This window comes from Manihot esculenta, chromosome 12, assembly GCF_001659605.2.
Source record: "Manihot esculenta cultivar AM560-2 chromosome 12, M.esculenta_v8, whole genome shotgun sequence".
Lineage (NCBI taxonomy): Eukaryota > Viridiplantae > Streptophyta > Magnoliopsida > Malpighiales > Euphorbiaceae > Manihot > Manihot esculenta.
The window spans coordinates 12,767,468-12,782,252 of NC_035172.2; the positions used below are offsets into that span (position 1 = coordinate 12,767,468).

Here is a 14,785-nt window from a genome sequence, read left to right on the forward strand (position 1 = left end):
ATGCACAGGTTAAGCCTTGGTTCAGAAAAGAGTTTTATTTTCACATAAAATGTATGATCATGTATGAGGTTTACAGGTACACAGAGAGTATAGCAGGCTTGCTACGGGTTCTGGCGGCCTTAAGCCGACCTGAATCCTAGCGCCGGTGACGGTCCATTTTGGGGTCGTTACAGATTTGTATCAGAGCCCTAGGTTCACATGATCGGACCTATAGAGACAGTGTTGGGCTCAGACAGGTTAGAAGTGGTCAAGCACAATAGGAAATCATGTCCACTAGGATAGGGTTTTGAGTCCTATGAGTGTTGTATGTGTATGATTGATATGTGATGTTTATGTGCTAAAGTGGTATGTTATATGTTGTGTTTCCAGAGTAAAGATGCGAGGAACTCGTCGATCAGTTCGATTGACTGGAGTCCCACCAGAGAGTGAGAGACCAGCTGCTCGTCCTCCTGCATTGCCAAGGGCAAGGTCTCAGAGATCTAGTAGGGAAGGTACGTCAATAGACCCTAGAAGGTCTGTCGACGAGAGCAGAAGAGGTACAGTTAGGGGAGGAAGATCAGAGGAAAGAGGGGAAGCTATGGAAATTGATCAGTCTAGAGATGATAGCATGGGTATAGGCAGTTTTGAGGAAGGTATGGGAGAGTCGCAGGGAGGTGCTCAGACCTCAGGTTTTGGCTATCCAGAGTATCCGATGGGAGGTATGTCGGAGTACTCGAGTTTTGTGCCATATCCTCCTTACATGCCTTATCCTTACTATCCACCATATCCGATGTATCCATCTTCCCCTACCCATCCAAGTGCAGCACACCTAGAGCCAAATGAACCAGTACGACCACCAGAACCAGTAGCCCCTGTTGTTGACAGGCATGAACCTAGCTCATCTGGAGGTAAAGTCCAAATGACGGAGTACTTGAAATTGGATGCTCCGAAATACAACACAGGAGATGATCCATTTGATTACCTCAGAGCAGTTAGGATGATCACCAGTGAATTGGGAGCAGATGATAGGAGAGCCATTGAGATGGCAGGTTTCACAATAAAGTGCAGGAAAGCCAGAGAATGGTTTAAGAATTATGTGGAGCCGAGAATGGACAGTATGTCATGGGGAGAGTTCGCCAATGAGTTTGCAGGGTGGGCTTTTCCTGACAGTTCAAGGGAGATGAAAGTAATTGAATTTGAACAGTTGCGACAGACAGATGAGATGAGTGTTGATGAATTCACAGCTAAGTTCCTGGATCTGCTTCAGTATGTGGGTCAAGCCTATGATACTGATCAGAAGAAAGCAAGGAGATATACGATGAGACTGCATCCCAGGTATGCTTCCTTGATTCTTCCAGCAGAAAAGGAGAGTTTCCATACGATAGTAGACGCAGCCAGGAAAATGGAAGCTAGTGCCAATATTCAGAAACAGTCTCAGGCACAAGCTTCGGGTTCTAAAGCCCCCACACCAAGTAGCAAAAGATGGGATCGAGCAAAAGGAACAAAGAGTAAGTTCTGGAATAAAGTCAAGTCAGGTCTGGGAATAGGTAGTGGCTCAAGCTCTGGCACAGCTCCAGTCTGCAGACGATGCGGAAAACCACATGGAGGAGTTTGTCGGTTGGGATCTACAGCTTGTTTTCGATGTGGACAGGAAGGGCATATTGCTCGGGATTGTCCGCAGATGACTTTTGCACCATCCCAGCAGATGAGTTCAGGCAGTGTGGTACAGCCAGTTGTACGGCCAGTAGCTCCAGTCATGCCTCAGAGTAGTGGCAGAGGTAGAGGGAGAGGGGTAGCCTCTACCTCAGCAGCAGGTTCCCGAGGTGGAAATCCGGTAGCCCCAGCACGGATTTTCACAGTGACACAGGAGGAGGCTAACACGTCGAACACAGTGGTGTCAGGTAATCTCATCATTGGGTGTTCAGATGTGTATGCTTTGATGGACCCCGGTGCTTCTCATTCCTTTATTGCTTCGAGAGCCATAGAGAGATTGGGTTTGATCAGTTCTGAGTTAGAGTATCCTCTCTGGGTCAGTGGACCTAGATGTGACCCATCAGTGGCAGTGTCAGTCTGTCGTTTCAGTCCAGTGTTTATAGAGGGTAGATGCCTTCCAGCTGACCTTGTGGTTCTAGATTTGACAGATTTTGATGTCATTCTAGGGATGGATTGGTTATCTGCATATAGTGCTACGTTGGACTGTCGAGAGAAGCTAGTGAGTCTCAGAGACCAGGATGGGTCAGAGTGTGTCTTCAGAGGAGACAGGAGAGGTACACCCAGAGGTATGATTTCAGCCCTTCAGGCTCGTCGTTTGCTTAGGAGGGGTTGTCAGGGGTTTCTAGCTCATGTGAGAGAGCTAGACAGTCAGGTGAGGGAACCAGCCACAGTACCAGTAGTCCGAGAGTTTCTCGATGTGTTCCCAGACGATTTGCCAGGACTACCACCTGATAGGGAGATAGGGTTTGAAATTGAATTATTGCCAGGTACCAGACCTATCTCTATTCCTCCCTACAGGATGGCGCCAGCTGAGTTAATAGAGTTGAAAGAACAGTTGCAGGACTTGGTAGATAAGGGTTTCATCCGCCCTAGTACCTCACCTTGGGGTGCTCCAGTGCTCTTTGTCAGAAAGAAGGATGGATCCCTTAGACTTTGTATCGACTACAGACAGTTGAACAAGGTCACTAGCAAGAATAGGTATCCCTTACCTCGGATTGATGATCTATTTGACCAGCTAGCTGGAGCAGGTTGTTTCTCGAAAATAGATCTGAGATCTGGGTATCATCAGTTGAGAGTCAGAGAGGCAGATGTGCCTAAGACAGCTTTCCGGACCAGATATGGGCATTATGAGTTCTTAGTGATGCCGTTCGGGTTGACTAACGCCCCTGCAGCATTTATGGATCTCATGAACAGGGTATTCAGTGAGTTTCTGGATCACTTTGTCATTGTGTTTATCGATGATATCTTAGTGTATTCCAGAGATGCAGAGGAGCATACCCAGCATCTGAGGATCATTCTGCAGACACTGAGAGAGCATGGTTTATATGCCAAGTTCTCGAAGTGTGAGTTTTGGTTACGGAGCATTGCCTTCTTAGGACATGTGGTATCAGCAGAGGGTATTGAGGTAGACCCCAAGAAGATAGAGGCTGTAGCTAACTGGCCCAGACCCACGACAGTGACTGAGATTAAAAGCTTTCTGGGACTGGCAGGTTACTACAGGAGGTTCGTTCAGAACTTCTCAAAGATAGCAGCTCCTATGACCAAATTGACTCAGAAGAACCAGAAGTTTATCTGGTCAGACCAGTGTGAAAAGAGCTTTGAGGAGCTCAAGAGGAGATTGACTACAGCACCAGTGCTAGCTCTGCCTGTTAGTGACAAGGAGTTCACAGTGTTCTGTGACGCATCTCGAGTGGGATTGGGTTGTGTATTGATGCAGAGTGATAGAGTCATAGCTTATGCTTCTAGACAGTTGAAGAAGCACGAGTTGAATTACCCTACCCATGACCTAGAGATGGCAGCAGTTATCTTTGCACTTAAGATGTGGCGGCATTACCTCTACGGGGTTAAATGCGAGATCTTCACCGATCATAAGAGTTTACAGTACATCTTAAGTCAGAGAGAGCTGAATTTGCGGCAAAGAAGATGGGTCGAATTGCTCAGTGATTATGATTGTAAGATCCAGTATCATCCGGGTAAGGCGAATGTTGTCGCAGACGCCCTAAGCCGGAAATCACTAAGCAGTTTATCCCATATAGCAGCAGAGCGGAGACCAATTGTGATGGAGCTTTATAAGCTCTTTGCCGAGGGATTACAGCTAGAGTTGTCTGGTACAGGTGCGTTGATAGCACAGATGAGAGTGACACCTGTGTTTCTGGAGCAGATAGCTCAGAGACAACACGAGGACCCTGAGTTGATGAAAATTGACAGGACTGTTCAGTCAGGCAATAATGCAGAGTTCAGATTTGACAGTAAAGGGATCCTTCGCTATGGGAGTCGACTTTGTGTACCAGATAGGGGCAGTGTGAAGGAAGACATTATGAGGGAAGCGCATAATGCGAGGTATAGTGTTCACCCAGGAGCCACCAAGATGTATCAGGATCTGAAAAGGGTCTATTGGTGGCCAGCCATGAAGAAAGAAGTGGCGCAATTCATGACAGCCTGTGAGGTTTGTCAGAGGGTGAAATTAGAGCATCAGAAACCAGCAGGAATGCTTAACCCATTACCGATTCCAGAGTGGAAATGGGAGAACATAGCCATGGATTTTGTAGTGGGTTTACCAGTAGCGTCCAACAGGATAGACTCGATATGGGTGATTGTGGACAGACTCACGAAATCTGCTCATTTTCTTCCAGTACGGAGTAACTATTCTGTGGATAAGTTGGCACAGGTCTATCTGGATGAGATAGTGAGATTACATGGAGTTCCAGTGTCTATAGTTTCAGACAGAGGACCTCAGTTTACCTCTCGCTTTTGGCGGAGTCTGCAAAGTGCGATGGGCACGAGATTAGAATTTAGTACTGCTTTCCACCCACAGACTGATGGACAGTCAGAAAGGACCATCCAGACCATAGAGGATATGCTTCGACTATGTGTGTTAGACTTTGGCGGTTCTTGGAGGCAGCATCTACCTTTGGTGGAGTTTGCCTACAATAACAGTCATCATGCTAGCATTGGGATGGCTCCTTATGAAGCATTGTATGGGCGGAAGTGCAGATCACCTATTTGCTGGGAAGAAGTAGGAGAGAAGGCTCTTGCAGGGCCAGAGTTAGTAGACATTACCAGTAGAATGGTGCCCATGATCAGAGAAAGAATCAGAACAGCTCAGAGTAGACAGAAAAGTTATGCAGACGTTCGTAGAAAGCAGTTAGAGTTTCAGGAAGGTAATTGGGTATTGCTGAAAGTGTCTCCAATGAAAGGAGTGGTTCGTTTTGGAAAGAAAGGTAAATTAGCTCCACGGTACATTGGACCCTTTGAGGTGTTGCAAAGGATCGGAAATGTGTCGTATAAGCTGGATTTACCTGCTTCTATGGAGAGAATTCACCCGGTATTTCATGTTTCTATGCTACGACAGTTTGTGTCAGATCCGAATCAGGTTCTGAGTGAGCCTGAGGTGGAGATTCAGACAGATCTCACCTATATAGAGCAGCCAGTGCGGATTCTGGACACGCAGATCAGACAGCTAAGGAACAAGGAGATTCCGATGGTGAAAGTATTGTGGAACCACCATACCCTAGAAGAGTGTACGTGGGAGACGCGGGAATCTATGCTCCAGCAGTATCCATATTTGTTTTGAGGTTAGTTTTCTCTGTTTCATATGTTCATTGTGTGGTTTAGGAACATCCGAGGACGAATGTTCTTAAGGGGGGAAGAATGTAATACCCGGCTCGAGTCCGGCACCGGAATTCCTGTTGTCCGGTGGAATTCGGGGTGTCGGAATTCTAAAAAGGATAGGATTTATATTTTACTAGGTGTTATAATGTGTTTAAATGTTTTAAGGATTAAGGGAAGTGAGTTTTGAGTTGAAATGACCTAAGGCAGTTGAGCCAAGTTCGGCCGCCGAAAGTAAGTTCGGCCGCCGAAAGTGTTTGGCTTCCGAAGGGAAGTTCGGCCCCCGAATGATGCATGATGTTGCATGCGAGTGGGCAGCCGAAATTGAGTTGGCCAGCCAGCTTTTGGGCATCCTTAGTCAGCATTTTGGACAGGTGTTATCACCAGTTCATGTCCAGACGTTGGCCACGTCTCCCCTGGTTTATTTGCTGAGTTTGAGCAGCTCATGCAGAGTGTTTGATCGCTCACAAGGGTTTGAATGGTTTGAAGCAAAAAGTGAGTTTTGGAGAGTTAGTGAGGGTGAAGAAGAGTTGAGCCGTTTTCCTTTGTTTCGATCACTCATCTTCTTGTTCCAGGAGGTAAGTGATGTTCTTGTTTATGTTTTGATGTTTTCTGAAGGTTTTAGGGGGATTTGTGGAAGGAGATGTATGCTTAGGTATTAATGCTAGTTTTGATGCTTTATGCCTGTATCTATGTTTATGTGTTATGTTTCCTTTGTTGTTTGGGGTTATTAGATAGTTTTGGACCCCTGTGACCATATACTTGAGTATATGTGAGTGGAGTAGAGGAGGTAAGCATGTTTGGAGAGATTGAAGTGAAGGAGAAGATGGTTTGCCGTTGAAGCTGAGTTCTGGATGAACTCAGGTTCGGCAGCCGAAGGTTCATTCGGCCGCCGAACCTCCTGCATGGTGACTTAGTTACCACAACTTGCCCCCGAGTGTTTTTGCATGTTCGGCTCTGTTTGGGGGATTCGGCCGCCGAAGGTGCCGCCGAAGGTGCTTGAGTTTCGTCTCTGGAGAGGACATTCGGCCGCCGAACCTGCCGCCGAAAGTGTTCTGTCCAGCTTTCCTTTGCTTGCTTTGCATGACTATTAGAGTGAGTTTAAGGGGAGTCTTGGGAAGTTTAATAGAGGTATTGATACGTTAGTTTGGTCCCTCATTTGAGTCAATCTGTATAGGTACAGACCAGAGGAACCAGAGAGAGCAGCAGTGAGTACTGCTCCAGAGTTTCAGAGCCTGCAGAGTCAGTCAGTCCAGAGCCAGAGGTGAGTGGAACTAAACTTATGACTTTTAATTGAACTACAAACTGCTTTTTAGCATATCTCATGCATCATGTTTATGCCATAGGTTGATTGCATTAGTAGTCACGAATATGTTGCATTGCATCGTTATTTGGTGATGTGAGTGAATACTGAATGATCCAATAGTCTCAGACAGGAAGTCCAGGAGCCTTTGACTACGCCCTGGCAGGTATATAGTGAAGTCCAGGAGCCTTTGACTACGCCCTGGCAGGTATATAGTAAAGACCAGGAGCCTTTGACTACGCCCTGGCAATGGTAAGTTCACAGGTGTTATATACACATATACATATATGACAGGAAGACCAGGTGCTCGATTCTACGCCCTGGCACAGAGTTACTGGGACTATGTGGTGACAGGTTTACTCTTAATGTGGCTTGTCTGTGATATGGTGCATTCCATGAGATCATATTTTACTGAGATGTTTTACTGTTCTACTCACTGGGCTATAGAGCTCATCCCACTCCCTTAACCCCAGTTTTGCAGGTTCAGTGTACAGTGTACAGGGACAGTCCAGCAGAGGACAGGAAAAGGAAAAGAGATCTGTAATAGCTTAGAGTGGACATGTAATGTTAAAGAGATGTAATAGTTGTTGCTTGACCTAGACCTAGTGATGTATGTTTTGTACATGATCTGTCTATGTATATATGTTTTCCTGTATGTGAAAACCAGGCTTAACAGGTATGAGTTAACCCATCTAGAGCAAGCTCTAGTCAGGGATACAGAGTACAGAGTACATGAGTACAGAGTACAGAGACAGTGCATGCACAGGTTAAGCCTTGGTTCAGAAAAGAGTTTTATTTTCACATAAAATGTATGATCATGTATGAGGTTTACAGGTACACAGAGAGTATAGCAGGCTTGCTACGGGTTCTGGCGGCCTTAAGCCGACCTGAATCCTAGCGCCGGTGACGGTCCATTTTGGGGTCGTTACATTAACCATTCTAAGATACTCAACAGGGTCATCACCAGTCTCAAATTTGGGAACATCCAACCTCAAATAAGCTGTCATCTGCACCATACTTTCCCCAGGTGAACTAGGCTTGGGTGTTTGGACAATTGGGGCTACTGGTTCTCCTGGTGGTGGAGGAGATGCAACATGCCCTAGGTTAGGGTTTACTGACCCTGGGTAACAAAAGAAGGGTGGAAACATGGTATACTGTGGATATGACGGGTAAAAGGAAGGATAAGGCATAAAGGTGGGATATGGGTTATATCTAGGAAACTCTGATGTACCTCTCATCGGGTACTCTGCCCCCCACTGATAGGGTGGATACTGAGGTGGAACAAACCTCGAGGCCTGAGTGCCTCCTTGGGACTCACCCATATCTCCTCCCAACCTACTACTAAAGCTATCATCTCTACTCTGCTCATTCTCCTCTATTTCTCTCATAAACCCGGACATACCACTCTGGACAACTCCCCTTCTACTCTCATCAACAGACCTGCTAGGGTCCCTTGATGTACCTTCTCTGCTTAAACTATCTGATGTTGTCCTTTGCAGAACGGGGAGATGAGCATCCATGTCCTCATCCTCCGGCGGAGCTCCTGTCAATCTAGCAGATCGACGAGTTCCTCTCATCCTGCCTCTGAAAAAGCACAACAGCACACACAATATCATCAAATGATCCATGTGAAAACACATGAATCCTTAACACATATCAAACATATCAATAATGCACATGCAACTCATCATGGCATTTCACATCAGCATGCAAGACAGGACTCCACATCCTATCCTAGTGGACATGATTTTAACTTATTGTGCTTTCCTTCCTATACAAGACAACACCTCTTTCCGATGTGGGAATCTGATCCTTGAGCATCTTCGCTCACCACACCGTACTCGAAGATCTACAAATCTGACATCTTAACCTCTTTCCGATGTGAGATAGCTCTGATCCCGGAGTATACTGACTCAGCACATCGTACTCTAGAGGCCCTATGCTCTGATACCAATCTGTAACGACCCGGAAACCGGTACCACTCAGTAACGGTCCGAACCATCACTGGCACTAGGATCCAGATCGGCTTAAGGCCGCCGGGACCCGTAGCAAGCCGACTATACTCTCTGTGTACCTGATAAATCCCATACATGATACAAAGATACTCAACAATCCTGTAAAACTTTGTAGGCTTAACTACTGCTACTCAGATATAGCAATCTGAAATGGCCCTCAGGGCCTATACCAGGGACTACTATCTGCTGTGGATCAAGGGATTAAAACCCTTTTACTCTGTAACACAATCCACTGGTATCACATCAAAGCCATACATTAAGCCTAACTCACACATTTCTCATCAAGAAACGTAAAACAGGATTCATGTACAAGGGATTAATCATACTTCACACTATAGCAAGGATACTAGGAAAAGCACAAGTCTATCCAGTATACAACAGTACATATCTATACACATTACATTACCACTAATCTTTGAGTTACATCATGTCCACTACTTTATTACAACCATACATTCATGCATATCTTCCCTCTGTACTCTTGCTGACTTTAACTTCCCATAGCTATCTCAGAACCTGCAAAACTGGGGTTAAGGGAGTGGGATGAGCTACTACAGCCCAGTGAGGAGGAACAATAAAAACAGTTCATTCATTACATGCTTTCATGAAATGCATCACATCACAAACATATCATCTCAAGGATGAACTTGTCACCAATAGCCCTCAACTACATGTGATAATCTGACCAACTGTGCCAGGGAGACGATGTCATCACCTGGTCTACTCTTATCTCTGCTCTGATATCATAACATGACCAACTGTGCCAAGGAGACGAGGTCTCACCTGGTCTACACTTAACTTGATTTGACAGCCCAGCTGTCTCACTCATAGTACCAGGAGCGACCTGGACTATCCAGGGGCGACCTGGTATGGCTATCTCATGCCATAAATCTGTATCTGCTCTCTGTCAAGGGCTAAGGATCATCCAACATTCATCCACATAAACAACAACGTATATGCAATGCATCATCATCGTGAAGTCTAATGCAATACAACCTAATACATAACATGGCAGTTTATGATGCATGGATCATGCTAGAATCGTGTCATTTCTCAAGAGAAAATATGTAGTTTAGTTCCACTCACCTCTAGCCAATGCTGGCTAACTCTGGGCCAACTCTAACTCTGGAGCCTCCTCGGTTCCTCGGTCCAATCCTACACAGATGGACGTAAATGAGGTACCAAACATACTCTAACATAACTATGAACATCTCTCCAAAAACCCTCTAAAACATCACAAAACATGCATGCAAAACAAGCAAAGGAAGGCTGGACAGGGCACCTTCGGCAGCACCTTCGGCGGCCGAATGTCTCCTCCAGAGACGAAAGTCAGGCATGTTCGGCGGCCTAACTTGGACTTTCGGGGGCCGAACCTGAGTTTAGCCAGAACTCAGTTTCGTGCACAAGGACGCCTGCCAGTCCCTCCATCACCTGTTCAGACCTCAACACATGCATTTAACCCTTCTAAAACATGCATAAACACTTCAACAAGCCTAAGGGAGCTTCAAATAACTTTAAACTCCAACAACAAGCTCACAAGACACACATCAAACATAAAGGATTCATAAACCCTATGATGCACATCTCATGCAAACTCATGCCTAGCTCCCTTTTCCCTTTACAAAACTCATAAAAACATCATAAGAACCATGGATCAACACTTACCTCTTGAAGAACAAAGGCTGAGATGATCCAAACTCAAAGATATGGAGAAACCAAGCTTCAAAAGCTTCAAACTCCAAAACCTTGTTTCAAGCTCACAACTCTTCAAAACAAGGGTAAAACTCATTAAAACCGTGAAAGATTTGAAGAAAAACCATGAAAAGACTTTAAGAAGATCAAGACCTCACCTAGGTCAGAAGGAGAGAAGAAACCTCCTCCTCTTTCTGCCACTCGGTGCCCTTATAGATGAGCAACCGCCTCAGGTTCGGCTGCCGAATCGCATGCAAAACTATGCAACCTTCGGCGGCCGAACTTAACCTTCGGGGGCCGAAACTAGGGAACTTTAGGCGGCCGAACTTAACCTTAGGGGGCCGAACATGGCAAAATGCCTCCTTGGCCATATCTCTTCAAAACTCAATCCTTTTCTACACTAAACCTTTAAAACACTTGAAAATATTTTAAAAAACTTTCTCTTACCCTTCCAGAGACCTCTGACATCCTCGAACTCCCCCGGACGGTAGGAATTCCGATGTCTGAATCTAGCCGGGTATTACATTTCCTACGTATATAAATATAATTTCTAGCACAATTCTCTTTATCTTTCATCTATTCTCAAACTATTTATTTCTATCAAACTCTATCACAATGTTTTCTTTATGCCCATCAAGCCTCTTCCACCATATTTCATGAGCAACAGCTTTTAAGTTGAGCAAAACCACAAAATTCTATAGTAAATATGCCCTTTCAATAATTAGCAGCACACAAACTCTCAATGTCACAATAAACCATATATTAACATTGACAAGACTTTGAATGACAGCTCCTACACAAGCATTGATTCACCATCAAAATGGCCTAAAGAAGTCCAATATTAAGGCAGTTAAAACTAGTATACTTGACAAAATTACTGACGAGTATTTAGATTGCAAAATCAAACTCTTATTCAATATAATTCCAATCAAATATTATCTTCCAATAAGCTGACCATGCTCATATTTTCTGGTTTTATATTAGGTTCCACACACTAGACTCTGAAAAAACTACACTGCAACCAATTTAGAAATAGGCCTTTCTTATAAACAAACAACTGTGTTGATCATTTTACCTTAAAATTTAAGCAACAATTATGATAATGGCAGTCATGCAGTAGAATAGGCACAAATTCTTGATCCTAGATTTATTCATGAACAATTAATTTCAAACATTCAATAGGCTTGCAGATTTAATTAAAAAAAATTATTCTTTTGAATCTCTCTTGTCTTCTTACTCGAATATATAGTTAAAATCATGAAATTTAATGAGCCAATTATACAATCATTAGATACAGATCAAACCTGATGTATGAGACGAAGACAAACACTGATGATGCAATCTCTAAATAGAAAGAAACTTACCGTCGCCACTCACGTCGTTGAAAGCCTTCCTCCTGCATCTGAGTTGGATCGGGCAAAACTGGTCCACGAGAGGCAAAAATGTCACAATCATCCTCTCCATACCCTTTTATATTCCCATTAGTTTCAGGTGTCGCCATGGTCTCGAAAGGCGAGGTGAACTGGTTTGCTTCAGGCATCCCAAACTCATGCATCTCTTGAGAATGCAAATGGTTATTATTGGTTAAGTCCACAGTGGACGTAACACTGGTAGGAGGATCAACATTGAGGTCATCGGAGATGGATGGCAACTGGTGGCCAGAGAAAGCATCGTCTTGGGAGGTGGGGGCAAGAAATGAGGAGTCGTATCCCATATAGCCATCATAGTCAAAGGGGCGGGAATTGGATGACATTTGATCATTTTGGATGTTGTTGGTGGAGTCTTCTACATCGGCACCGACTGAGTCGAAGGTAGATGCCGTTGTCAATGTTAATGAATCCTTTTCTCTACCTCTATAGGTAGTAACGGTGGTGGTAGATAGTGAGCAATGGTGGGTGTTAGTTGAGAAATTTTCTATTTCTAAATCGTTGTGTTCGGATCTGTAGACTTTGAATAATAAAGTTATATAACAGTTATGAGACTGAAATATGTTATATTGGTGTAACAAAGAGTAAATATTTGATTGTTTTAAAAAAATGGTAAAAGAAATTATTTTTCCATCCAATTTTAAGTGTACTTCATCTATCAATTTACTTTGATTTTGATACTAAAATTTTAATTAATATCAATATTGTATATTAAAGTTATAAATAAACATAAATTATTAAAAAATCTCGAAAAAAAAATACTCTAATTAACAGTTGTAAATCAATTTCATCGTGATCAAAATTTTAAGAATTTATTATTTTGTAATTGATTACTATATATATATATATATATATAAATTTATTACTATATATATATATATATATATATATATATAGAGAGGTATTTAATATTTTAAACTTATTCACGGGTCACTCTTTTATTCTATTATTATGAAATTCTAAATTTTAGGTTTTCAAAATTTTATTTGATTTTAGATTTTGAATTTATTAATAAAATAAAATATTATAAATTTAAAAATTTAGAACTTTTTATAATGATTACTATATATAATGTAGCTGAAAATAAAGTTAAATTGCCATTGGTCATTTGGAAAAGAGAAGATGTGAAGTAATTGGCGTTTATGGACAACTATTTCGACGCTTAAGTCAGTAAACTGATAACATGAGCGAACATACTGAATTTTTTTGAGATTAGAATGAATGTGTAAAAATGTATATTTTGATCTCTGTATACATTTGCTTTTATACTGTAGTGAGATGGAGTTAGTTATCGAATTTATTGGAAATCCGACTGGTACCGGCTAGTGGATAGAGATCATGTGTTTATAATTATAGGTGTAGTGGAGATTTGCTAGATTGTATCGTACTAACGATAACTTTTCATGAATGCTCAACCTACTCAGGAGATGGCAAATCTTGATAGAGCATCGAATGTTACGGCATTCTGGTCTTCATTTCTATGTGTGAGACTTCTACGATCACATGTCAGCTTATTAGACTCTTACCATGTGATCCTGTCCTATGACAACAACTCATGACTTGTTTTGGACAATTATTATGTCGCATCAGAGGTTCCCCACTAATCTTCGATTCTTCATATTCGAATATTACAATTATCTTCATAATCTTGGACACGTGGCATGTACGAATTGACTTTGTATTTTGTGTTTATTTTTACCAAGTATTGTAGGATCAGTATTCAATCAAAAAATATATCCAGAACTTTCATCACACGCCAAATAGAACTTAAATAACTTTAAAAAAAAATTATTTAAGCGGCGCACAAACACCCAACTAAGTGCCTAGCAGATACCCACCTCGTAGCTCTCCTGGTGGTTACCTGCCTTGTGGCTTCGACATGAAATGCCTTGAAAATTTTTGTTAATGGGACTAACGCGCGGTCATCATGCTGGCGAATATCTGCCTTGTGATCTTGGCATAAAATGTCTTAAATAATTTTATTAAATGAGACTAACATCCGATCATAAGCCTAGCAGATATTCGCCCTGTGGCTCTAACCTAAAAATGCCTTAGAAATTTTTCATTAGAGGGACCCACTGACACGGAGTAACTAGTGTTGGACTTTACGGTAGACTTTGATCGGACGTAACTTTTGTTGTCGACATCCTATGGAGACCCACGATAGCTTTTCAAAAAGGAAATTTTGAGACGTACAACTTTTAAAAGTGTGATAAAGGCCACAAGCCTACCACAAAGTTCGATATGAAAATTTCACCGTTTAGGGAGTCAATTTTGCATTTTAATTATTGTTTTAGATATTTTTGTAATTTTGCATATTAGGATTTTTTTTTCTATTATAAATAGTCTTTCCTTGACTATTTGGAACTCACTTTTAATCTTTTAAGAATTCCAATAAGACTTTTCGGCTTCTAGCCTCTCTTTTCTGTTATATCGTCTTAGCCAAACGTTATTACCTAAAACTCCTGACGGAGTCTAATCAGTCCTTTATCAGATTAGTATCAGAGCGAAGTTCATCCATGGCAGACAACCAAGAGGTGCGACTTGCTGCAATTGAGGCATCTTTAGTAGAATTGAGGGAGATGATCGAATAGTTAGCCCTGCAGTAGGGAATCCACCAACCCGCCGCCGCCGAACGCCCCCAGCTAGTTCCAAATCTTGTGGTCGCCAATCCCCAATAGAATTATCAGGAAGGTTACAAAATAAAGATAGACTTTTAAAATTTTTCTGGTTTGTTGGATGTAAAATCTATTCTTGATTAATTGGCGGAGGTTGAACGTTTCTTCGAAGTTATGATTACAAAATAAAGAAGCCATTTGCATGGACTTTGATGGTTTCATCAATCAATTTTCGACCTACAATCTTAAGGATAAGGTTGTTTCGTAGGAGGGAACTATTGATAGAACTGGCCTATCAAATGCAAGCTTAGGCCATGAACCAAGGGCTCCTACCGAAAGATTTAGAATTTGCATTGTTGAAGAAAAGACAAATTAGTTGGTTATGCTATTGGAGGATTCCTTGGGTGACAGAAGGAGCATAAGAATCTG

The 14,785-nt window shown here is 42.5% G+C and overlaps 1 protein-coding gene across 1 annotated transcript in view; it reads right to left on the minus strand.

Annotated features, from left to right (window-relative positions):
* The window catches only part of LOC110627562 (clathrin light chain 1), a 33,102-nt gene extending 20,709 nt beyond the window's left edge, over positions 1-12,393 (minus strand). Inside the window, exons 1-2 of the mRNA XM_043962299.1 lie at positions 12,389-12,393; positions 11,676-12,251 (exon numbers count right to left, since the gene is read on the minus strand). Coding sequence (XP_043818234.1) covers positions 11,676-12,251; positions 12,389-12,393 — 581 coding nt within the window. The remainder of the gene's footprint in view (positions 1-11,675; positions 12,252-12,388) is intronic.
* Positions 12,394-14,785: the final 2,392 nt, after the last annotated feature.